The sequence below is a fragment of the Urocitellus parryii genome, chromosome 9, assembly GCF_045843805.1.
Source record: "Urocitellus parryii isolate mUroPar1 chromosome 9, mUroPar1.hap1, whole genome shotgun sequence".
NCBI lineage: Eukaryota > Metazoa > Chordata > Mammalia > Rodentia > Sciuridae > Urocitellus > Urocitellus parryii.
In genome coordinates, this window is record NC_135539.1 from 141,068,679 (window position 1) to 141,093,874 (window position 25,196).

The 25,196-nt window shown below is 43.1% G+C and overlaps 1 protein-coding gene across 1 annotated transcript in view; it reads right to left on the minus strand.

The window, feature by feature from the left end:
• Positions 1–2,439: 2,439 nt before the first annotated feature.
• LOC113177007 (flavin containing dimethylaniline monoxygenase 4) overlaps positions 2,440–25,196 on the minus strand; it is a 31,389-nt gene continuing 8,632 nt past the window's right edge. Inside the window, exons 2-9 of the mRNA XM_077802379.1 lie at positions 23,509–23,740; positions 21,166–21,354; positions 20,472–20,634; positions 13,344–13,486; positions 12,267–12,466; positions 8,956–9,308; positions 6,454–6,523; positions 2,440–4,475 (exon numbers count right to left, since the gene is read on the minus strand). Coding sequence (XP_077658505.1) covers positions 4,016–4,475; positions 6,454–6,523; positions 8,956–9,308; positions 12,267–12,466; positions 13,344–13,486; positions 20,472–20,634; positions 21,166–21,354; positions 23,509–23,640 — 1,710 coding nt within the window. The 5' untranslated portion in view covers positions 23,641–23,740 and the 3' untranslated portion in view covers positions 2,440–4,015. The remainder of the gene's footprint in view (positions 4,476–6,453; positions 6,524–8,955; positions 9,309–12,266; positions 12,467–13,343; positions 13,487–20,471; positions 20,635–21,165; positions 21,355–23,508; positions 23,741–25,196) is intronic.

Consider the following 25,196-nt stretch of genomic DNA (forward strand, 5'->3'; position numbering starts at 1 on the left):
CGGTTTCAATTTTTTTTGAATGGCTGTGAAATGGTTTTACATTATTTTTATACCAGCTTGTAATCACATAAAGAGATCATCGTTTAAAAATCTTATTTAGAAATTAATGTAGAATATCAAGTATGATAGAAAACCCCCAGAAATGAATTCAAGTTTTAACCAAAACCTGTGAAATTTTATTTGGAAGTATATCATAAATTCTATATTTAATATTTCGCTATTTTTTGGCTTAAGCAATTTTACTTCAATATGAAAAGATGATTTTCCCTGTGCTCACATCGATCTCCCTTCCCCTTATCTTATCAGCTTGTCTTAGCGTGGCTCACAAAGACTGTCTTCATTTTCTGTGTGCATCATGGTGTGAACAAGGTTGGTGGCCACTGTTCTAACACGCCTGCCCCAAGGCCACTTACTGATTGCTGACAGAAACAACGCCTTCCGTGAGACTGTCCCCGGGCCACTCTCTCACTCTACCCAGTTTCCACTGGCAACATCTGGGGTGTCACCTCTTCAGGGAAGCTTTGTGTGAGCGTCCCAGCTGGCTCCCCCACCCTCTCTGAAGCTACATGGTTGGTCTTCTCGGCAGTGGCAGTGGTCACATCCCTGCCTGTCACAGTGCAGTCTGTGTTCCATGACGTCAAGGACTTTCTCTTTACTGACCATGGTTACCCAGTCTAGAAGAGTGCTTGGAACACAGTAAGTGCTCAATGCATATTTGTTGAGTTAATGAATGAATTAACTGAGCACTTAAAATTCATTTTCTCTAAAACCCACACGTCTGTTCTACGGGACAGCCTCTTCAGGACGCCAGTGTCTTTGTGGTCAGTCTCTGGTGATTGTCTGATCATGCAGACTCTAATGCAAATCATTGACAAAGTGAAATTACATATATTGCAAAATAAGGATTTCAAAAGAAAATTGCCGAAGGTGATATTGGAGGACTGCTAAGCCATGGCAACTCTGGATCTAGCAGCATTAAACCAGGAAGACGTTTCAAGAATGGCTTAGAGATGATTGGCATGTGTGATGACAGGAGTTTCAAAAGAGATTTGTATAAATATGAGAGGATTGAAATTTTAGTTCCTTGGCAAAATCAACGAAAACCTTGAATATTAAAATATTGCTAAATTATAGTCTAGTTTTGAAAGTTGAATATGTAGTAAAGGAAGTCATAAAGGTGTTTTATCTAGCTGTCATGTAAATTCTCACAACTAGGTAATTCCTTTTAGAAGATGGTTCCAGTTATAATCCAAATTTGGCTAAATGAAAGGCCAAGCATCCACGTATCAGAGAAAACATTTGGCCTTTGTTTTTTTAGGATTGATTTACTTCACTTAGAATGATATTCTCCAGTTCCATCCATTTACCTGAAAATGCCATGATTTTATTCTCTTTTAGTGCTGAGTAATATATCTCAATATCACAGTTTCTTTATCTATTCATCTATTGAAGGGCATCTAGGTTGGTTCCATGGTTTAGCTTTTGTGAATTGAGCTGCTATAAATTGTGATGTGGCTATGTCACTATAGTATGCTGATTTTAAGTCCTTTGGGTGTAGACTGAGGAGTGGGATAACAGGGTCAAATGGTGGTTCCATTCCAAGTTTTCTAAGGAATCTCTGTACTGCTTTCCACTGTGGTTGCACCAATTTGCAGTCCCACCAGCAATGTATGAGTGTGCCTTGTTCTCTCTGATAAGAAAATGCTGACCCATAATGGGGGAGGGGCATGGAAAGAATGGAGGAATTTTGGATTGGGCAAAGGGGAGGGATGGGGAGAGGGTGTGTGGGTAGGAAAGAATTAGAAGGACATCATTACCCTATGTACGTGTATGATTGCACAAATGGTGCGACCCTACATTGTGTACAACCAGAGAAATGAAAAGTTGTGCTCTGTGTACAATGAGACAAATGCATTCTGCTGTCATGTATGACTGATTAGAAAAAAATTTAAAAAGTTAATATATTAGCAAAAGACATTTAAAAAGACCAAGCAAACTTATTTTCAAAATTCTGATCTCATTTCTCAATGAAGTCTTGATCAAACCTAGTATTTTCCCCTAGTATTTACTATGAAAATTTGATTCTCATTTAAAATGGGTTAACTCCCAATGGGCTTTTCCTGGTATTGGGGGTTCTTTGAGGACTAGAGTCATGGACTTGCCAAGCCCAATGCTCCCAGTCTGTTCAGGGTGGGAAGGCAGTGCAGCGGAGGGAGCCTGCAGGCAGGCAGGCGCAGGCTTCCTGGAGGAAGAGGTGGGAAAGGTCTGGGCTTCACTGACCAATTGAAGGGGCTTGAGACAATAGGGAAGTTACCTCCCAAGGCAGCTAGTGGCTTCAGGGTTGCATATATTTGGTTTAAAATTCCTGTTCTGTCTCCTCCTTTCTGTGAAAACCAGAGTAAATTACTTCTCTAAGTGTTTGACTCATTATTTAAAAATTATTGCATTGAAAAAATAGCACATTGTAAGTTTAAGTTCTGATGAACTAAGAGACATCCTCAGTTCCACTCTCTCCCTCAAGAACGGGTGTGCAGTTAGCTTAAGCTGGACGTGGCTCCTGTGGGTCTGCCTTAGTGGGGTTTGAAGTCCACCGAGGAGCACAGGTAAACCCGGACACCTTCACTGGTCGTTTCAGGATGGCGATTTCTAACCCTCCTTTGCTACTGTTTACCTGCTGCCTTCAGGAGAGTCCATCTGAGGGTGGAGGGGACACAAGGTCAAAAGAGAGACTGAGCTGTACAGGCCAAGCCTCCTGATTACACAATAGCCCCTTAAGGCAGAGAATACAAAATGTCTTTCAGTTCTGCATGGATGCCCTGCACCGTCTCTCTCACTGCTCACCCTGCACTCGGTGCCATTATTACCCTCCCTTTCCAGGTGAGGGCACTGAGGCTTGGAAAGGCTCCTTGGCCAGGGCCTCATGGCTGACACCAGAGTTCAGGTGATGACCCACGTCTCCTTCTCCAGGGAGTGACCTTGACCAGTCGTCTCAGCTGCACAGAGCAGGGTGACCGACCCAGGAGGCCGACTCCTGGACAACAGCTGGCACCCCGCCTCAGACTCTTGGTTGGCTTTGGAGGTGAACGAGGGAAGGAAGAGAGAACAGACCGTCTGCCCCTCAGCTTCCCACTCTGGGGGCCCTCAGGCCTGCCTTCCTCGTGCAGCTGAAAGCCGTGGCTCTTGTTGTGCAAAGCTCCTTCCTGCTTTCATTAGTAATTCCTCTCCTTCTGGCCTGCTGTGGTCTAGGGATAGTCAGCCACCTCACTGTGGTCTGAGGGCATGTTACGACCCCTACAATTTCCCAGCAATGCTCACATCTTTTTGATTAATCTCTATATTAAATTTCCACAAATTATTCAATTTGAGTATCATCATCTTATTCCTTTCAGGACCCTGATATGAATGATGATCATTTTAATTTTAGGCAAGAATGCTCATACTTTTATGTTTGGCAATGATGATCACACTGTTATTTTAGGATAGCATGTGCACTGGAAAGAGAGAGAGGGTACTGAGACCAAAGAGTGATACACAATATAATAATTCTGCTAAGAGATGACTAGACCTGAACTTGGATTGTAGACGGTACGGAGGAAGGATAGAAGGGATACACAAGATACTTGAAGATAGGATCATCATGGCATGGTTTGATCCTTGAAACCAATCAGCTTCGTCCTCACCAAACACTAGGTGTATTAGTCCATTTTTCCATGGCTGTAACAGAAGGCCTGAGATTAGTAATTTATAAAGAAAATAAGTTTCTTTGGCTCACAGTTCTGGAGGCTGGGACATCCAAGGGCCTAGGGGAACTTCTGGTGAAACTGTGTTTTCATAGCATGTTGAAAGGTGGGAGGTTTGCTTCTCAAGCAGGTGCCTTAGAAGGAGAGAAAACAAGGGGCAGCCTCACTTTATAACAACCTCATGGAAACTAATCCAGTTCTGTGAGTGGCATTGATCCGTTTATGACGGTAGGTAGAGTCTGCATGACCCCAGTCCCTCCCCTAGTCCCCACCTCTCAGTGCTGCCACGCTGGAGCCAGTCTGCCAGCCCATGAACTCCAGGGGGCACACCCAAAGCTCAGCCCTAGCTGAGGGGAGAGTCTGTCCTGCATCCACTTGGAAAGGGAAGACTTGTAGATAAGTAGGAGAGAGGCCAGCAGCACAAGGCCACCCCAAGCTCTCAAGCAGTGTGACGTGGAGGCAGGCTTGGGGGTGTCGGGAGGGACTCGGGTTTTGAGAGGCTTCAGGGTCCTGTCCCACTGGGTCAGGATGGCATTTCTGGCTCCTTCCCATCTTCCGGGGCCCACCAGGCGGTATTGGTAAGGGGTACAGGGTCCAAAGAAGACTTCCCAGGCTAGTCTGGGATCCCTGAGGAGCAGCAGTGGGAGGCTGGGCTTGGCGCCGATGCACGCGGCAAGCTCATCCAGGTAGAGGATGTAGTCGAGCTTGTCCTGACTGTCGTCCGAGATCACGCCCCTGTGGGGAGAAGGGAGCGTGGGTTTGGCGATCCTCCCTGCCCCTGTGGGGAGAAGGGAGCGTGGGTTTGGCGATCCTCCCTGCCCCGCGTTCCCGGGTTACAGAGCCCACCCTCCTCCTGGGTGTCACTTCTGCCTCGGAATCAAACCATGTCTTGGAGATGTGTTTCCATGTCGGACAGAAAAGGCTAAAGGAATTGCCTTCAGAGGACGATTCGCCTGTGGAAGGAGGAGGCGAGAGGAGGCCCTCGGAGGAGGCGCTTTTGTTCCTGGCGTTTGGCAAGAGGGTAAAGTGTGATGGTCCAAACGCAGCCGTGGTTATGGGTGGGGAGGGCCGGAAGGCTTCGCGTCCATGGGCACCTACATTTTTATTCACGTGATTGCGAGCTGAGGGGCCACAGCTTGGGGCACCAGAACGGAGCTAGACACGGAGAGGGGCCTAGCTACGGGAAGCCTTCGTCCGTGTCTGCTGTTAAACCTTCATGAGGTCCATGTCAGTCAGTCCGTCCATGAGTCGGACATTCCAGGCACCAGCCAGCAGGGAGCAAGGCCAGAGCCCTGCTGTCAGAGTTTGCCCTCTGGTGGGGACTCGCAGGCCATCAGCAGCTCAGTCCAGGGACATGGAATATGCAGGCAGCGTGGGTGGTATGGGAGACCCAAGCAGGGCGGGGGAGGAGTGGGGTGGCCGGGTTGCAGCTTTGTGCAATGTGGTCAAGGAAGACTTCCCTCACGGGGTGACATTTGAGCAGTGAGCCATGCAGGTGCCTGGGAGAAACTTCAGGCAGAGGGGGACCAACTGCCAGGGCTCAGGAGGGTGATGCTGGGCCTGGCTGAGGTGTGGGGAGCAGGGGCAGGGAAGGGTGGGCACTGAGGGTGCCCCGGGGACTGGGGGGAAAGGGAGGCAACCCAGCGTTTGAACAGAAAGCAGCGAGGTGTGGCTTGTGCTTGTTGCTGAGTCAGAGCAGAAAGTGGGAGACAGGGGAGGGGCACAAGTGTCCTGAAGGCCTGGTCTGAGGTGGCAGCAGCAGGGTCGTGAGAAGTGTCTGAGTCCTGGATTCCTTTGGAAGGCCGAGGCCGACAGTATTTGCCGACACAGGTGTGAGAGCAAAGGAGACGAGGACTGCTGCAGTGCCACTCAGCCGGAACGAGCGGGTGTCACTGAGGGGAGCAGGGTCAGAGGGGCGCACTGCCAGGGCGGAGCCGTGGAGAGGACCTGAGGAGTTTGTTTTTAAGCTGGGCGTGTTGCTCATGCCTGCAGTCCAGAGTTCAAGGCAGCCTGGCAGCCCAGTGAGACCTCATCTCAAAAAAAAAAGTTTCTTTCTTTTTTTTTTTTTTTTTTTTTTGAAGAGAGAGAGAGAGAGAGAGAATATTTTTAACATTTATTTTTTAGTTTTCGGTGGACACAACATCTGTATTTTATTTGTATGTGGTGCTGAGGATGGAACCCAGCGCCCCGTGCATGCCAGGCGAGTGCGCTACTGCTTGAGCCACATCCCCAGCCCCAAAATGTTCACGTTTAGACATCAAATCTGAGGCACCTTTATAGATGTGCAGGGAGCTACCCGGAGGAGCTGGAGGAAAGGCTTGGTTAAAGACACCTGGAGCCACAGGACTGAGGTGTTTAAAGGTGGATGAGGCCCTGCTGGAGTGAGTGGAGTACTGCTGAGGACCAGGGGTGGGCTCAGCGAGGCCTAGGAGTGAGCCAGAGGGGACACCAGCAAGAAGAGAAAGCGCAGCCTGAGAAGCGGAAGGAGACACACAGTGGGTTTCAGCGGCCAAGTGAGGGCAGGACTGGGTCCCTCTGAGAAGACCTGGCGCCCCCATGACTTGTCTGAGGCCACAGTCTAGTTGGTGGCAGAGGTGTGTCCCTCCTCCGTACTGCCTCTGGGAGTGGCTCTCACAGTAACTGGGAATCCTTGTGGCTTTCCTTTGTAACAGAACCCACTGGCAAGTCCACCCTGTGGCAACCTGTTTCCTACCTTTGAATGAGCTCCTCCTTTTTAGTGACCTCGGCCATCAGCTTCTGGGGTGGAGGGATCTGACAGAGTCCTGTGAGAAAGATCAGAAACACACTGAAGCTTTTCCTTTGTTGAAGTTTCCTCCCTCTCATTCCGATCTCCCACGGCTCAGCCCTCAGGACGTGAGACAGCCAGGGCTGAGTGGGGCTGCAGGGCGCAGGACACTGTCAGACTGCGACAGGGCGCACCTTGGCCCAGCCTCAGCCTGCACCACCCAGCAGACGGCAGCACCTGCTGCGGAGCTGCCCGCCCGGTCCCTCGTCCCTCTGCACCTGCTCTTAGGGTCTCTCGGGCCTCTCGCTCACACATACGCCTCCACAGGCACCTGGGTGGGTGTTAGAGCTCTTACCAGCTCTGATGGGAACGCTTACAACCACCCGCCTCACAGCGCCGCTTTGGCACACGGGAATCCTCAGGAGTGACAGGTGCTGGCAGCACGGGGGTCTCACGGAGGCTGTGCCTGCTTGAGCTGTGCGGGGGCCTTGTGCTCAGTGTCACACTTGGCCTGTTTCTTGCCGTCCCAGCGTGGACTCTGGCCCCCCTCTGCAATTTCCCCGCAGCCCCGTCGGAAACCCCTTTGGGTCTTCTGGGTTCCTGGTGTGTCCAGGCCTGCTCTCACGTGAACCCCCCTGCCCTGGGCTCTCCCTGTTCACCATCCCACTCTGGCCAGTCCTGCCCTGCTGGGTACCACAGGCCAGCCCCAGGTGTGGGCTTCCGGGTCCACACGAGAGGTCTGACTCAGCTCACGGGTGCACTTCCTGCTAGGAACAGGTTATCCTGAAGAACTAGCAAGACTTGGTGGCTCCCCGAAGCCGTCTGGGGATCGTGAAGCTACTCCTAGGGTGGTGTTGGCTTTATCATCGTAATGAGCAGTTTGGAGCTCACTATAAAAAAAACCTCCCAAACCAGCACTTAAGTCCTCTACGATTTTCACTTAACTGGACAGAGCTGTGAAGCACAGCGTTATTCTTAAAGAAATACAAGTTTGTGGTAACTTAATGAAGGGGGGCGGGGTTTTTTTCCTGTAATGTAAATAGGGTGAAAATCTTCTAAACACTTTCTCTGCCATTTGAATAGCATGTTTGCCAGCTACAAATACTTAGGTCTTTTCTTTTTTTGTGGTCCTGGGAGTTGAACCCAAGAGCCTTGTGCATGCCAGGCAAGTGCTCTGCTACTGAGCTACCCCCCCCCCTAGCCTTTTTAATTAATTAATTAATTAATTAATTTTTGCCCCAGGGATTGATTGCTTAACCACTGAGCCACAACCCCAGCCATTTTTATTTTTTATCTTGAGATGGGGTCTTGCTAAGTTGCTTAGCACCTTGCTAAGTTGCTGAGGCTGGTTTTGAACTTGTTATCCTCCTGCTTCAGCCTCCCAAATTGCTGGGATTATAGGCATGCAGTCTAGGCCCAGTCTCCTAGCTTTTTTAAAGAAAAATATATATATTTTGAGACAAGGTCTAAGTTGCCCAGGCTGGCCTCAGAACTTATGATCTTCCTACCTCAGCCTCCTGAGTAGCTGGAATTAGGAGCTTACACCACTATGCTTGGCTGAGGGCACAGGTTTTTAGGTGTGGTTAATATCTATTGCATTTGTACAGTGGGCTAGAAGTCATCACTACTTAATACTGTCTTATATGCTATTTGTAAATTATTGGTGGATGTTTTTATTCACTAAGGACAGCTGGTTGGTCCAACCGTGAATGCTGTTTATATTTAAAGATCACACTCTGCAGTTCTTTGGAACGCTCACTCGTCTAAATCTTGCTCTCTGTAGCAGGCATGCTGGGAATGGCAAGAAGCGGCAACAGTGGTCACTTAATAGGCCTCTCCTGTGTCAAGGGTGCCACTTGAGGCTTGGCAGACGTTGTAAATTTTAACAAGTCCTGAGAAAGAGGGTCTGCCATCCTTACTTTGCAGACAAAGGGGCTGAGGTGCACAGGGTCTCTGCCCAGTGGCTCTGGACCCACCAGCCCTGGCTTCTGCACTGGTCCCTTGTGGGATCTGCCCAAAGGAGTGCCCAGGGCCTACCGTATTGCTACGAGCACTTAAAAGGTCGCTGTCTCTTCATACCTCAGTTTTATCTACAGCATGCGTTACTCCAGTACCTTTTAAAGTGATCTAAAATTCTACTTCTAGTAATAAATGGAAAGACTTGGGAGTAAACAGACTGGACTAGAATAGAACAGGCTCTTGAAGCTTCCAAAAAGTTCAGTTCATCTGAGAAATTTGATTACATTCTGTTCAAATTTATCCCATCTACAGAGTCAGAATCTCCTCTGCTGAGTCAGATGGAGTGACATACACACTCATTCTACCACTATACATATGTATGATTAATTGCTCATTTAATTTTTTATAATATTTATATCACTTTGGCTCAGATCTGTTTGATTTTAGCTAAACGGCAGGGAGATGATTTTGGCTGATCATACAGGACTCTAAATATTAGAGTCAGGGTACCTTTGAACACTCTTGTGGCCCACCGTGCTTGGAGCTCTGTGCCTGATAAGATGGACCCGTTAAGGCTGATAAGGCCAATGACGGCTAATGTTGCTCTCTCCAGGCTTGAGGGAAAGACCCACTTATGTAGGAATATCTTCTTTCTACAAAGGCTTTGGAGAGGTTCTTCAAGAAAGGGAAAAGAAAATATATATCCTGTAGTGAAGATCACAGTATCAATGTTGGCTTCCACTGTCCCATCTTCAAAGATGGCAGAGGTCTCTGTGAATCCCTTCACACCGGTTTTCATAGTGACCAGCCCACATAGGATGCAGGTTGGCAGCTCGTCATTCACAATAACTTTTTTTTTCTTCCTTTGACACAGAAGAGAAAAATATTTATTGTGGTTATAGTTGTGAAATACTCTAGCCAATGATTTATTCAGTCAGTTAAGGTAAACTATCTGTCAAGCCAAACAAGTGAGTGTCCAATTATTCATCAGTCACGATGTCTAATTCAGAGTTTTCTGGTTACTGTTCATAACATGTTTTCTTTCCTTGTTCCCAGTAGAAGACACGTGGAAAATGATTAACCCCACTCTTTCCTGACTCAATTTACAATTCTCTCTCTCTTATAATTAATTTCTAGAGCTTTTTTTTTTTCTTGAAGTATCAGCACTGAGTATATAACAAATCACTGGATGACAAGTTTGGGGTTTCATGTCACCTATACTTTTAGGAATGACATCAGGCAAAGAGGACATTACTAAGAAACTCTTTCAATGCCAACTTTGAGTCTACTTATGCTGATAAGTATTTTCATTGTGAGCACCATTCTGCCTAATCATCAGACATGCTGTCTTTATTAGATTTACACATCTGATCATCCTTTGCCATTAGTTTTTTTTACCGTATTAATCTTTTAAAAATTTTTATTCTAATTTGTTATATATGACAGCAAAATGCAATTCAATTCATTTTACACATATAGAGCACAATTTTCATGTCTCTGGTTATACATAAAGTGTCTTCATACATATACTTTGGGTAATGGATGTCCACTGTCTTTCCTACCTCCACCTCTCCTTTCCCCTCCCTCCCCTTTGCCCTATCTAAATTTCCTCCATGTTCCTCCCATGTTCCCCCATATCCCCATTATGAATCAGCATCCTTATATCAGAGAAAACATTCGGCATTTAGTTTTTTGGGATTGGCTAACTTCACTTAGCATTATCTTCTCTAACTCCATCCATTTACCTGCAAATGCCATGATTTTATTCTCTTTTATTGCTAAGTAATATTCCATTGTGTATATATACCACATTTTCTTTATCCATTCATCTACTGAAGGGCATCTAGGTTGGTTCCACAATTTAGCTATTGTGAATTGTGCTGCTATAAACATTGAGGTGGCTGTGTCCCTGTAGTATGCTGTTTTTAAGCCCTTTGGGTATAGACCCAGGAGAGGGATAGCTGGGTCGAATGGTGGTTCTATTCCCAGTTTTCCAAATATTCTCCATACTGCTTTCCACCATGGCTGCACCAATTTGCAGTCCCACCAGCAATGTATGAATGTGCCTTTCCCCCACATCCTCGCTAACACTTATCGTTTGTATCCTTAATAGCTGCCATTCTGACTGGAGTGAGATGAAATCTTAGAGTAGTTTTGATTTGCATTTCTCTAATTGCTAGAGATGTTGAACATTTTTTTCATATATTTGTTGATTGATTGTATATCATCTTCTGAGAAGTGTCTGTTCAGTCCCTTGGACCATTTATTGATTGGGTTATTTGTTTTTTTTTTTTGGTGTTAAGATTTTTGAGTTCTTTATATATCCTAGTGATTAGGGCTGTATCTGATGTGCATATGGTAAAAATTCACTCCCAAAGTGTAGGCTCTCTATTTACCTCACTGATTGTTTCTTTTGCTGAGAAGACTTTTAGTTTAAATCCATCCCATTTTTTAATTCTTAAAAATGAAATTAAGCCCCTGTCTCTCACCAGGCACAAAACTCAACTCAAAGTGCATCAACGACCTAGGAATTAAACCAGAGACCCTGCACCTAATAGAAGAAAAAGTAGACCCAAATCTTCATCATGTGGGATTAGGCCCTGACTTCTGTAATAAGACTCCTAGAGTGCAAGAAATAAAATCAAGAGCCATTAGTTTTTTTTTTTTTTTTTTTTTTTTTTTATAAGTTGAAGGTTGAAATGTGTCTTACCAAAGAATATTTGGGTCAGCACATGATAAAAATGACATTTTAATGGTCTTATACCCATTTCAGCCCCCCCCCCCCCCCCCGGGGCAGTGTGCAGCTCTGTGCAGAGGTGCATCACCACACATCGTTTCAGGAAATGCTACTGTGAGTGCAGACCTCCTCCTCACTCTGCCAGAACATTCATTGTAGACTGGTGAGAACAGACCAGCTGCACACACGGATGCTGCCACACTGTGTTTTTCACATGGCAGCATTTTCAAGGGTCTTCAGGGCCAATCTAAATTTCCTGATTTTCTAGCTGCAAATGACAGCACCCTTCATTTTCTTGAATCCCTACTTTTGTTATTGCACATCTCAAGTTCTGAATAATATAGAAAAAATATTGATTTAAAATATTTCCCATGAGAAATGCAAATAAAAACTATAATGAGATACTGCCTTATCAGTTAGAATGGCTGTGATAAAAAAAGTCACAAATGCTGGTGAGGCTATTGAGAAAAAGGAGCTTTTATACACTGTTGGTGAGAATGTAAATGAGTACAGCCATTGTGGAGAATAGTATAAAGGGTCCTCAAAAAACTAAAAATAGATCTACCATATGTGCTCCAGCCAATCCCCAGTTGTGGGTACATATTTAAAGGAAGTGAAATTATCATACCAATGCAATGCCTGCATGCCCATTTATTTTGGCATTCTTCACAGTAGCTAAGGTATGGAGTAAGCCTAGGTGTTCATCAATAGAAGAAGGGATAAAGAAATGCATATATGTGTACAACTGAGTACTACTGAGTCATAAAGAAGAATGAAACGCTGTCATTTGAAGCGGATGGAACTGGAAGACATTGTGTTAAGTGAAATGAGCCAGACACAGAAAGACAAGAACCATATGTTCTCATACATGGAAGCTAAAAATGTCAATCTGAAAGTAGAACATTGATTCTCAGAGACTGGGAAGAGGGTGTGTGGAGATATCTATCTATCTATCTATCTATCTATCTATCTATATGGAAATATCACCACGAACCCCATCAGCATTGCAGTTATTGCATGATAATAAAAAGTAAAGAATATAAATAAATAAAAATTTTTCTATGAAATAAAAGAATTGAAGTACCCCTTTGTAATACTTAATCCATAAATCTCATGGTTTAGTCTTTTACTCATCTGCCTCTCTTGAAGCCAGTTTACGAAACATGGAGGCAGCAGTTGGTTAATAAACGTATAGCATCTTCTCTTGATCATCATGTTAAGAGGGTAGCCTCTGTCTGAAGAGCGGCTGATAACCCAGGTGCCAGTTCTAGTACTGAGAAGTACCTAGAAAGTAAGGCAATAGGGATGAATACATGTCATCATTTTGTAGTACTTTTATTCAACTGTGTTTTAAGTGGTCTTACAGCAGTCTGGTCTTCTAACAGAGTTTTTATAAATTTGTCCCATATATCTACATATGAGTTACATATTCCTGTTGTCAGTGTTCTAAAAAGCACTTTACCCGATTTAGTTATGTTGAGAATTTCATTATGTTTATAGAGTTATAAGAACAGGATTAGAATGTTTTGAGGTACACAGTATTGACCTGGCAATTTTTATATGTAAATAATATAAAATTTTAGATGAGGGCTTGGAAAAGCAATTTTAACTGAATTAAGTGCCAACATATTCTTTCTACATCTAATCATTATCTGATACTTTATGCTGAAGTGGAATAGATTTAGATTTTTGTGATTTTATGTTTGGGCTTTCTAAAATCATTATATATACTTCTTAGGCAAAGAAAGGGTTGCTTTTATCTTAAACCAAGGAACAAATCTGGTTTCTAGTAGAAAACTTGGAGACATCCAGAAAACAACCTCCTCTTTCTAGTCTTATGTGGGGTTTTGCCGGAATTGCAGAGTGAGTTAAAAACAGGACAACTGCCCGGGTGGGAGCATTCTGCCCACTTGGTCTCGTTCCTGAAGGAGCTCTTCTGAAAAATGCCTGTGGCCTGGCATTGACACCCTTCCTAGACTCTTTGGAGATGGTTCAGTTCTGTTAATTGGCTTCTAAAAGAGTGGCCCTGAAGACTTTCAGTTTCTTCACTTGCCCACGTCAGCACAATTAGGAACTGGCCTGCAGGCGTTCTTGTCTTGAGAACGTGTCTCTGGACGCCAGGGATGAAGACGGGAGGAGGGCACTGACTCAGAAGTGGTACCTGAGCTGCTGTTCGGCTGAGCTCCACCGCAATGTCTCCTCCAGTGTTCCCAAGACCAATCACCAAGACACGTTTCCCCTGAAAGCCTTCTGGGCTCTTGTACTCTTGACTGTGCAGGATCCGGCCTTTAAAATTATGGATTCCTGAGGAGAGGAAAGGATTAGACAGTTTGAAATACCGGAGGCTGTAATTCCCCAGCAAGCAGGAATAGGGTTCGTTAAAAAAAGGAAGTTCCAGAAATATGGCAGCCCTTTGCTCCTGCCACTAGTTGCAGGAAGTAGAACAAGCTTATGATGCTCCTGTTTCCTGGGATGCAGTTAGCCCAGATGTACCTGTCGTGCACCCTGCCTAGTTAGAAATGCACGGGATCATATATTGCCACATATGCATTCCCTTTCAAAGCAATTTGGGAAATAAAACTCATTGCAGATAGTAAGAAATGTCCCATGCACTATCCTGAACATCCTAGGGAAGAAGTAGGTTATTTCTAGTCCCCAATAATGACACCCCTTCTATATTATTATACTCAACTATAATTTCTCCCATGAGTGCTACACTCATATCCAACTGTGTAATTAACATCTTCTTCTTTTTTTTAAAGAGAGAGTGAGAGAGGGGAGAGAGAGAGAGAGAGAATTTTAATATTTATTTTTTAGTTCTCGGCGGACACAACATCTTTGTTGGTATGTGGTGCTGAGGATCGAACCTGGGCCGCACGCATGCCAGGCGAGCGCGCTACCGCTTGAGCCACATCCCCAGCCCCTAACATCTTCTTCTTTAGGAGTCTGAATAAGCATCTCAAACTAAAAAAAAAAAAAAAGTAGGTTGTTGATATATGTTACTTTACCTAAAAGATATATTCTAAAGGACTGTGATTTTAAAGACTATACCGAACAAAGCCATCCTTTAAAAATTAAAGAGGCATAAAGACATTCTCAAACAAGAGAGTTTATCACCACTAGATCTGTCCTACAAGAAATGCTAAGGGGAGTTCTCTACACTAAAAGAGGTGCTAATGTGTAAGAAGAAAACATCAGAAACTCATTGGTAAGAGTAATTGTGATGGCATATATAGAATGCTCTAATAAAGTAGATAACGCAAAAACCATTCACATCTTTCATATGAAGACTAAAAGCCCAAATAAATAAAAATAATAACTACATCAATATGTTAAGAAATAGGCAATATAGACAGATAGAAAATAGGATAACGAAAATTAAAAATATAGAGAAGAATGGAGGGCAATGGTAGAATTTTTAATTAGTATTTCTTCTCTCTTTTTGTTTCTCTCCCTATTTTTATGATCAATGTTAAGTTATTGTCATTTCAAAATAGCTTGTTATCATCACAAAATTCTTTTTTTGTAAATCTCACTGTAATAACAAAGCAAAAATCTACTATAGATGTATCAAAAATAATAAGAAAGGAATAAAAACACACTACTAGAGTAAATCACTTATACACGAAGGAAGACTATATGAGAGAGAGGGAGAAAGAAAAAAAGGAATTGAAATAAAATTAGAAAATAATGGCAGTAGTAAGACCTTACCTATTATTAAAGACCTTAAATTTAAATGGTTAAATTCTCCAGTTAAAAGAGTGATTGAATGCATAAAAATAAGACCCAACTATATGCTGCTTACAAGAAATGCACTTCTAAAGACACATAAAGACTCAAAGTGAAGGGATGGAAAAAGATATTGCATGACAATCCAAAAGAAAGCAGGAATAGTTATGCTAATTTCACATAAAGTAGACTAAATAAAAAGAAGGCCATACATAATAGTATAATGATAAAAGGGTCAACTTAGCAAGAGGAAATAATTATAAATATATATGTACCAAATATTGTATGCACTAAATATAATATAAAGCAAATATGTGTGTGTGTATATATATATATATATATATATATATATATATATATAGAGAGAGAGAGAGAGAGAGAGAGAGAGAATATGAATATATATGAGAGAGAGACAGACCAATGCAATAATAGTAGGGGACTTTTAACATTCCTTCTTTCATCACTGGACAGATCATCCAGATGAAAAATTGATAAAGAAATAGCAGAGTTAGACCACATGAATCTAATAGACATCTACAGGACATTCTATCAACCAATGAATAAACATTATTCTAACATCACATGGAACATTCTCTAGAGTAGATCATATTGTAGGTGCCAAGAAAAGTCTCAACAAATTTAAATAATTGAAATCTAATTAAAGTATCTTTTTTTCTATGATGCAATAAACTAGAATAACAAGCAAAACTTTGGAAACTGTATGAATACATAGAGAACTTACTCCTGAACATCCAGTGAATCAAGGAATAAATTAAGAAGGAAATTTTAAAATCTTTTTAAACAAATGGAAAAAAACCCCAGAACTTATAGGATACAGCAGAATCAGCACTAAGAGGGAAGTTTATAGCAATCAATGCCCACGTAAAAAAAAAAAAAAAATAGGAAGGCTGGGCATGGTTGTGTACTCCTGTAATCCCTATTACTTGGGAGGCTGAGGTAGGAGGATCAAAAGTTTGAGGCTAGCCTCAGCAACTTAATGAGACCCTGTCACAAAATAAAAAGGGCTGGGGATGTAGCTCAGTGGTAAAGCATCCCTGGGTTAAATCCCCAGTACCAAAAGAAAGAAAGAAAGATAGATAAATAGATCTCACATAAACAACCTATCATTGCACCTTAAGGAAGTAGAACAACAAGAAAAAACTAAACCAAAAATTGATAGAATGAAAGAAATGATAAATATTAGAACAAATTAAAGGGAGACTAAAAAATTTAAATGATCAATGAAATGAAGAGCTGGTTTTTCAAAAGAATAAAGAAAATAAACAAATTCTTAGCTTGACTAAGGAACAAAAGAGAAGACTTATAATATTAGGGAGATTGCAACTGACCACAGAAATAAAAAGCTATCCATCAACAAATTTGATAACCTAAAAAAATGGACAGATTTGTTGACACACAGACCTTATCAAGACTGAATTATGAAGACATAGTAAACCTAAACAGACAAATTCCCAGGTACATGTACCTTACCAAGACTGAAACATGAAGAAATAGAAAAATTGAACAGACTGTTAATAAGTAAGAATACTGACTCAATAATAAAGAGTCTCCCACCAAAAATAGTTCAGGACAAGATGCCTTCACTGCTGAATTCTATCAAACATTTAAAGGAGAATGAACACCAACACTTGTTTAAACCATCCCAAAAAACTGAAGAGAGGAGATTCTTCTAAACTAATTCTGTGAGGCCCCATATCAAAACCAGACAAGCTCACAACAACAGAAAAGAGGCTAATAGGCCAATGTCCTTGATGAATAAAATAAATAGATGCATAAATCCTCAGCAAGATGATGGCAAACTGAACTCACCAGCACACTAAAGATATTATTCGCCACAATCAAGCAGAATTCACCCCAGGAATGCAAGGATGGTTCAACATATGCAATACAACACATCAACAGGAACAAAGAACAAAAATTACCTAATCATTTAAATAGATGTAGAAAGGCTTCTGATAAAATTCAATTTCCTTTCATGATAAAATCATTAAACAAATTAGGTAGAGAAGGAACATACCTGAACATAATAAAGGCCATATATACTAAGCCAACAATTAACATCATACTGAGTGGGAAAAGGCTCAGGGCTTCTGAGATCTGGCACAAGACAAAGATGCCACTGTCACCACTTTCATTCCACATTGCACTACTGGAAATCCTTGCCAGAACAATCAGGCTAAAGAAAACTCCATCCAGTTTGGAAAGGAGGAAGTCATATTGTCCACATTTGCAGATGACATGCTTTTATATATCTACATTTTAAAAAAACCCCAAAGACTTCACAGAAGAACTATTGGAAATAATAGATGAGTTCTACAAAGTTGGAGGATACAAAATCAACATATAAAAATCAGTAGCATTGCTATATGCCAATGGAAAATACTCTGAAATAGAAATCAAGAAAACAGTCCCATTTAAATAAATTTAACCAGAGAGGTGAAAGATCTCTACAATAAAAACTTTAAAGCACTGATTATTAAAAGACATTGAAGAGGACATTTAAAAAATGGAAAGAGATGCCATGTTCATGGATTAAAATATTAACGTTGGTAAAATGTCCATAGTGCTAAAAACAACCTGCAGAGTCAATGCAATCCCCATCCAAACACCCATGACATTCTTCACAGAACTAGAAAATACTTCTAAAATTCATTTGGAACCACAGAAATTCCCAGTTAGCCAAAGAAATCTTAGAAACAGAAATAAGAAAACAAAACAAGCATCATTAAATTACCTGACTTCAAAACATACCACAAAGCTGACTCAGTCATCAAAATGGCATGGTTGGTATTGGCATACAGAACAGACTAGGTCTAGAGGTAAACCCACACACCCACAGGCAACTGTCTTCAACAGAGGTGCTGAAGAGACACACTGCAGAGACAGGACATTCTCTTCAGTGAATGGATATTCACATGCAGAACAATGAAACTAGACCAGATTTCTCACCATACACAAAAAACAACTCAAAATGGACAAAACACTTAAAAAAGACCTGAAACCATGAAGCACTGGAAGAAAACAAAGGAGAATGGCTTTAGAACATTGAAATGGGCAAGGATTTTTTTTTTTTTTTTGGGGATTAAAAAAAAAAGAAGCATAGGCAACACAAGTCAGCGTGTACAAATCAAACTAAAATGCTCCGCACAGCAAAAGAAACAATAGAGTGAAAGACAACTTACAGCATGGGAAAAATATCTGCAGTATATACACCTGACAAGGGGTTAGTATTCAGAATATAAAAGGAACTTTATCAACTCAGCAGCAAAAACAAACGAAAAAAACAAATCATCTGATTTTTTTAAAAAAGGGCAATACGCCTAAATATCTATCAAATGAAGATCTATGAATGGCTAATTTCTGGAAAGAAATTCTCAAATTACTAATCATTAGGAAATGCATGTCAAACCATGGCGAGATCCCACTTCACTGCAGTTAGGAGGGCTGTGAAAACAAGACAAGAGCGAGCGCTGGTGAGGGTGTGGAGGACTGGGAGCCTTGCTCACTGTCGGCAGAAGGCAAATTACGGTGGCTATTGTGCCAAACAGTGTGAAGGTTCCTCAAAGATGAGAAATAGAACTGCCCCGTGATCTGGCAGTCCCTCTATTGGGTGTGTAACCAGAGGAATACATGAATGAAACTGATTTATTGGAGAGACATTTGCACTTGCATGATTTATTGCAGCAGGATTCACAATGATCAAGGACTGGAAACAGCCCAAGTGTCCATCAGTTGATGAATGGACAAAGAAAACGTCGTATATATACACACACAGTGGGTGCCACTCAGCCACAAAGGAGGATGGAGCCGGCCATGTGAGGAAACGTGGTGGGGCCTGGGGGTCCTCATGGTGAGTGGAGTTAAGCCAGGCACAAAGAGACAAGCACTGCATGATTCCACTCATAGGTGGAATTTAAGAAAAGTTTATCTCCTAGATTTGGGGAGTAGAAATAGTGGTTATCCAAGGCAAGAGAGAAGGGGGAGGCATAAGTGAAGTAAGTTCTGATGTTCTCACACAAGGTAATTATAAATAACAACATCCCAGGATTTTGTATGTTTTAACCACAAAGTACTAACAAATGAAGAGGAGATAGATATGTTTATACACATAGAATGTTATACATTGTACACATTTATCAGAACATCATGTTACCCCACAGATATGTATACTTTTATGTGTTTATTAAAGTAAACAATTTAAAAAGAATGTGATGTATGTACATAAAATGTTTACACATTAATTTTTTTCCCCTTTGTAATACTGGGTATTGAACCCAGGGCTTTGTGCATGCTAGGAAAGCACTCTACCTCTGAGCTACATCCCCAGCCCTTTTTTTTAAAATTTCATTTTGAGCCAGGGTCCTGCTAAGTTGCCCAGTCTGGATTTGAACCTGTGATCTTCTCACCTCTGCCTCCCATATTTCATGTGAACGAGGTGATGGCCTGTGGGAGAGTGCCAGTCTGCTGGGAATTGAAAGGGACTTTGCACCACATGAACAGCCCTGAGATTCTGAACAGGTTGTCTGGCACTTGCCAGACATTTTCCAATGGAAACATTGTTATAAGAGGCGTTATGTGTTCCTTCAGCCTCCAGGGCCACCTAAGCCCAAGCCACAAATACAATATTGCTTCTTACTAAAGCCTGGATTGAATTCTCACTTTATTGTTAAGGACAGTCTGTTTAATTATGATTGCTTTTATGATATTCACATTTCATTTTTTGGTTGCCAAGGTCAACAAGTTTTATTATTTAGACACTTCCTTTACTTCTAAGTGGTTTCACTCCCTCAAAAAATTTCAATACTTATTCAGTTGCCTTTAGAACCATTAGTGACAAAAGAGTAGCTATACAACATTTTAGTAATTCTCATTTGACTTTGTTTTCTATGCCTGGTTCTGAATAGGTTTGGGCTTCCCAAATAATCGGTTTTGATCTCAAAAGATTAAGGTTTGAGACAGAGATTTGCTGATCATGAGTATACTAAGAATGTGCTATTGGAGTTAAAAGCATTTCCAAAAAGGAGTTTCAAAACCTCCTGTATATGGATGGCCCTGATCTAAGAGGTATAATGAATGGATCATTATTGTGGTGACTTTTGAAGGGTGAATAGATTCTTCTTCATGTATATTTTCTGGTTGTTTCATCTTAAAACAATCTGTCAGACTTCCTGATACTCACTTAAATTCTTGAGCTACAGGGCAGTCTTGATTCAAATGTCCTGCCATTCACCCTCCAAAATCAAAACCTGTTTTTTTTTTTTTTTAATGACAGACCTAATAGTTCAGAACCTTATTTAATCACTGAACTTGAATTAGACATGTATGATAAAGCTTAAACAATGACACTTATATTAATAAGTAAATAATAAGACCTGATATCTGCACAGTGCTTTGTATCTTTCAAAGTAATTTTGTACATTTTTTTTTTAGAGTAAATAGAAAGTTGTCTATAATCGTGGCAATTTCAACTACAAATCAATAATGTTTCTTCTAGAGGAACCCCAAAGAGTAGGCATGGTTGTGGGTCAAAACGACTCACCAGGAAAGGACTCCAAAGGCAAATGGGGACTCAGGAAGTGTCCTGTGCACACCATGACAGCATCAAAGACTGCTCTGTCCTGCTTGCCCTCCATCTCTGTGACGACATCCCATTGACCCGTTTCGGAGAAGTCTGGACGTTTTGTCACGCTGCACACAGTGGTCTACAAGTGACAGACAAACACTGGCTTCCTGCCCCAGCCTCTGAGTGTGGCAGTGCCTGGCGCGGCCCCCAGGCCTGCTATGTGAAGCGGACCAGGCCCTCCCGCAGGAGCCTGTGAGGACTGAAGGGAGGAGTGCGGTAGCGTGTGCACACTCCCAAAGGGGTGGCACCCAGACCAGGAAGAAAATGAACTGCAATCCCCGATGCAGGGGAAAGATTGAGGAAAATGAGATTTGCTCCATTGTCATTTCTGTGGTTCAGACTTCTAGTCATTTCTTCCTAATGGGTTTAGTGAACAAAATTACTTTCCTTTTCTTCCCCCCCAAAATAAATTAATTTCATCCCAAATGAGAGTTCAGCATTTAGAGGAAAAATCAGGATATTCAATGATCTGAGTAGAACAAGAACAGCAGGAGGAGACATTGTTATCTGCCTTATTTATACAGAGGTAAAAATCAAGAAAATGTTCATTTAAACACCCCTGATAGACCAGCTCTCATTCATTAAACTTGCATAACCCAAAATATCTTACCTTAAACCGAATGTATTTCAGGAGGTCAAAGTGCTCAACAAATTCTTGTAGATAGTCCCAAAATTTCTCATGTCTCATGAAATTGGGATAATCTTCTTGGAAAGGGAAGTCACTATAACATGACATTTCCTTGCAGACATTTGTCACTAACGTCCGATAGACCCTGGTCATCCCGTCTTTGGAATCTTCCTGCGGTGAAGGCAGAGTTAGTCGGACAGAATGAAGGAGACAGGCGGAAGAGAACAGAGATCTTGGTGGCTCGTGCTAGCCCAGCTGAGAGGGCGTCACAGCAGTTACTGTTCTACTTGTCGTTTTGAAGAGTTCCAGGAAACCCAACATTGGGTCCCCATGCTATAACGATGAGGAAGCAGTAGTACGATTGGAGTAATTGAATACAGCATCTTCCTCAAACTGCAAGAAGCTGATGAAAGGTAACAGGGCCCCCCAAGACCACCGTCATCCTCAGTGGACTCCGAGAATGCAGGGCCCATGGCCCGCTCAGTGCTCTTTTCCTTCTCCCCTGGCCATGGCTACTGCTTGCACACTTGCTCTGGTTATTGTCCTCCTTTGTGGGGGTAACCGGGGATTGAGTTCAGGGGCACTCGACCACCGAGTCACATCCCCAGTCCTATTTTGTATTTTATTTTGAGACAGGGTCTCACTGAGTTGCTTAGCACCTTGGTTTTTGCCGAGTCTGGTTTTGAACTCATGATCCTCCTGCCTCAGCCTCCAGAGCCACTGGGATTACAAGTGGGATTACCATAGTCCTTCCTGGGCAGGGAACCCCAGCTGATATTCCTAATTATTGTCTATGTATATTTTCAATCACTATCTCTTTATTGGCTCCTTCCCATCAGCAGAAAACAACCTATGTCCCCTGTACCCCATCTCTCTTCATCCCTTCTCAGTCTGCAGGAAAGAATCGCCATTAGCCTCTGTGTTCTCCCGTGTCCCTCAGCTTGTGTCTGCTCTCAGTCTCCATCACTCAGCAAAACAAGAAGATCTAAAGACACGGGTGAATTTCTTGTGGCTGAGGGGAACCTGCATCTTTCCCTCCAGTCTCTCCTTAACTCTACCTAAGAAGTCTCTTGCACTTCTAACACAGAACTGGTCACACCATGTTGCAATGATCTGTTTGCTGTTTTTATTTCTCCACTCAACAAAGGAGGGCAGGGTCCCTGTCTGTGTCCTGGCAGAAGGACATTATCGAATGAATGAAAATTAAGATTATCATTGTGATTTGAAGAATAACATTGTAATTTTAATAGTGCTGACATGTGGGTATTATTATTATATTTTATTTGTATTTTTCCTTTTGTTTAATTCAATATTATTTTTTAAAATTAACCTGTATTACTTTAGGAGAAAGAAATCAAACCAATCGTGGTGTCCTGTTGAGTCTCAGACTGTATTAGAAAAAGGTGTTGTTGTTGTTGTTGCTAATGTTGTTTTGCTTTCCCCCGGTACCCTATTCCCCTAGGGTTTGGACCACTCCTGCTGCATTTTCTATTTTCTCCACCATCTATGAAAGATTGGGCAAATGCCATCTCTTTCTCGAAGGTTTCCTCATTGATAGCAGGTGAATGGATACTGCTTTTGCTTTTCCCCCTGAAACGCTGAGTACTTGGTCCTTCCTGGATCCTATCTTCTGACACCTTCTTATTTTCCCTTAGTCCCTGTTGAATACTCTGCTACTCCCTGTAACCAATGGTCCTCAGAGCCATTCCTGGCCTAAGGCAGGTATCTAGCCACTTCCAGACCCACTTTCTGATGCTCAAGTCACCTACCCTGAGCACAGCTCTGCACGCAGCATATTCTACTCATAAGACGGACTGGTCAGCTCCTGGGTTCTTTCTGTTCTGATAATGCAAAAGCTATTCCCCTACCCACCAGACCTTCCAAGGCCTGGGATCCTGCCTCACTCTTGCAGGTTTTCTTCCTAAAGACCTGAAAAATACCTGGTGGTTGTGCCTCCACCGCCTGATGCTGGTTTCCTCCCTAGCTGGGAGGTATCCCTGTTCACCAGTGCTGCTCTGCTTACTTGATGGGACACTCTGCTACTTTTAGAATGTCTGCGGCTCAGAAATCATCCCAATACCCCATCAGACTCAAGTCTCCTCCTTTCTCTTCCCTGTCCCCAGCCATGCTCTGCCTGCACTCGAGGCTCCTCCCTGAGACCGTGTCCTGCACAGCGTCGATCCCTGCACCATGCACATGTCTGTGGACAGAGTGAGCTACTCCCTCACTTGATCACCAAGGCAGGCAAGAGCCACCATGTCTGACCAGAAACAAAGCCAGTGGCCAGAGTGTGACTGATGGAAATGGAAGGGTGTGACCACTCACAGTGAACTTCCAAAGTCCCCCGAAGTCATCACTTCTCTCAAAGCAGGTGGGCTCCAGGTTCTCATCCAAGCAGCACTTGATGGAGGACAGGCCACTCACACCAGCTCCAATCACTGCAACTCTCTTGGCCATGGGGTTGGAGGAAGGTCAAGCAGAGCTTCTTCAAGTGACGAGGTTGAAAGGGAGCCCTTGACACAGGAATTTTATAGTGCTTGAAATACCCTTCTTTCACCTTAGAGTGGAGGCAGAATCACAATTTGGTTAAAAATGCAGACTCTAAAATCAGGCTGCTTTGGGCTGCCTCCTAGCTTCACTGCTTGTTATCCGTGTGACCTTGGGCTAAGTGTTGCCTTCCCTGTGCCTTTTATCATCTGTGAAATGGGGATGATGGTGATAATGGTAAATGACACTCATAGGCTAATGCAGAGTGCGCCTGCTCCCTGTGGCTTTGAGGCTTAGGTGTGAGCCCTGGTGGACAAGGGACTATCTCCACTTTCCATCCCTCGACCTGGGGCAGCACAGCTATCACTAGGCCAGCGCTCACATATGGGCTCCAGACTCGACCTGGCAGCAGAAGAGAACTGAGCCTCGAAGGACTGATGTACGTTGTGGCCTCCGTCACCACCCACTGTGGCATGCTCCTTAGTGCACCTCTGGGATTGCACAGGGCCTTGTGGCTGTGAGACTCAGTTATGCCCAGCTGAGCATCAGCCCAGGTGGCCAGGGGACCACCTTTACCAGTGCCACCCCAGCCCTGAGCAGCACAGATGGGGCCAGACTCCATTCGATGGGGTAGGCAGGTGGTAAGCACAGGATTTAGCCATGGAACTTAGTGCTGCAGGGGAAACTAATGCTGGGCAGGTCCTAATGGCCCCTTCTTGAGGCCTGCCTGTGAATGGAGCCTCTGCCACTGCTCCAAAGCCAGGGGAAGCCAGAGCCCCCTTCTCCTGCGCTCCTAGCTAGCGTCAGCTGGGGCTGATGGCAGGGGTTTCGGTCCCATTCCAGTGTTGTGCTAGTCTTGGGGGCTGTGGGGGCTCATGGTCTGACAAAGCTTGGTGGCTTTGATGGTCATTAGGTATGACAGGAGCTGGGCTGTTCTATCCATGGTGACTGACAGAACTTGGCAGAATCCTGCAGTGTCTGACCCTAGGCCCAGTAACTGTGGACAGGGCATCAGGCCGACCCAGGGAGAGGCTTGTGGGACAGGCTTCTCTCTCTAGGTGCTTGCCTCATCTTCTGAACAACACACCGACAGGGTATTTGGGTTAAACCTGGGCCTGGATGGCTTAGAATTTCTGGAAAGACAGGCACCAACAAAGCCTGACCGGGAAGACAGAATAAATATCTGATCTTCAATACCTGGATGATCCCACAAACTAACAAGCTTTGAGAGCTTTCAGAAAACCATGGCCTCACCTGGTACTCAGAATAAGGGGCTAGAAACTTACCAGGCAGTAACCAGTGTGGAGGAAATCACAATAGAGTTTTAATACTCTAAGAAACTTAACAAAGAGATGAAAGCAATTTAAAAAAATTGAATTATTGAGCTGACAAATTACACTCAGTGAAGGTAAAAATGTGATAGAAGGTATCAATAGAAGGAGAGAATAAACAGAAGAAAGAACTGGCTCAAAGACAGGCCATTGAAAATACACAGTTGAAGGAGAAAAAAGGAAAAAGTGACGAGT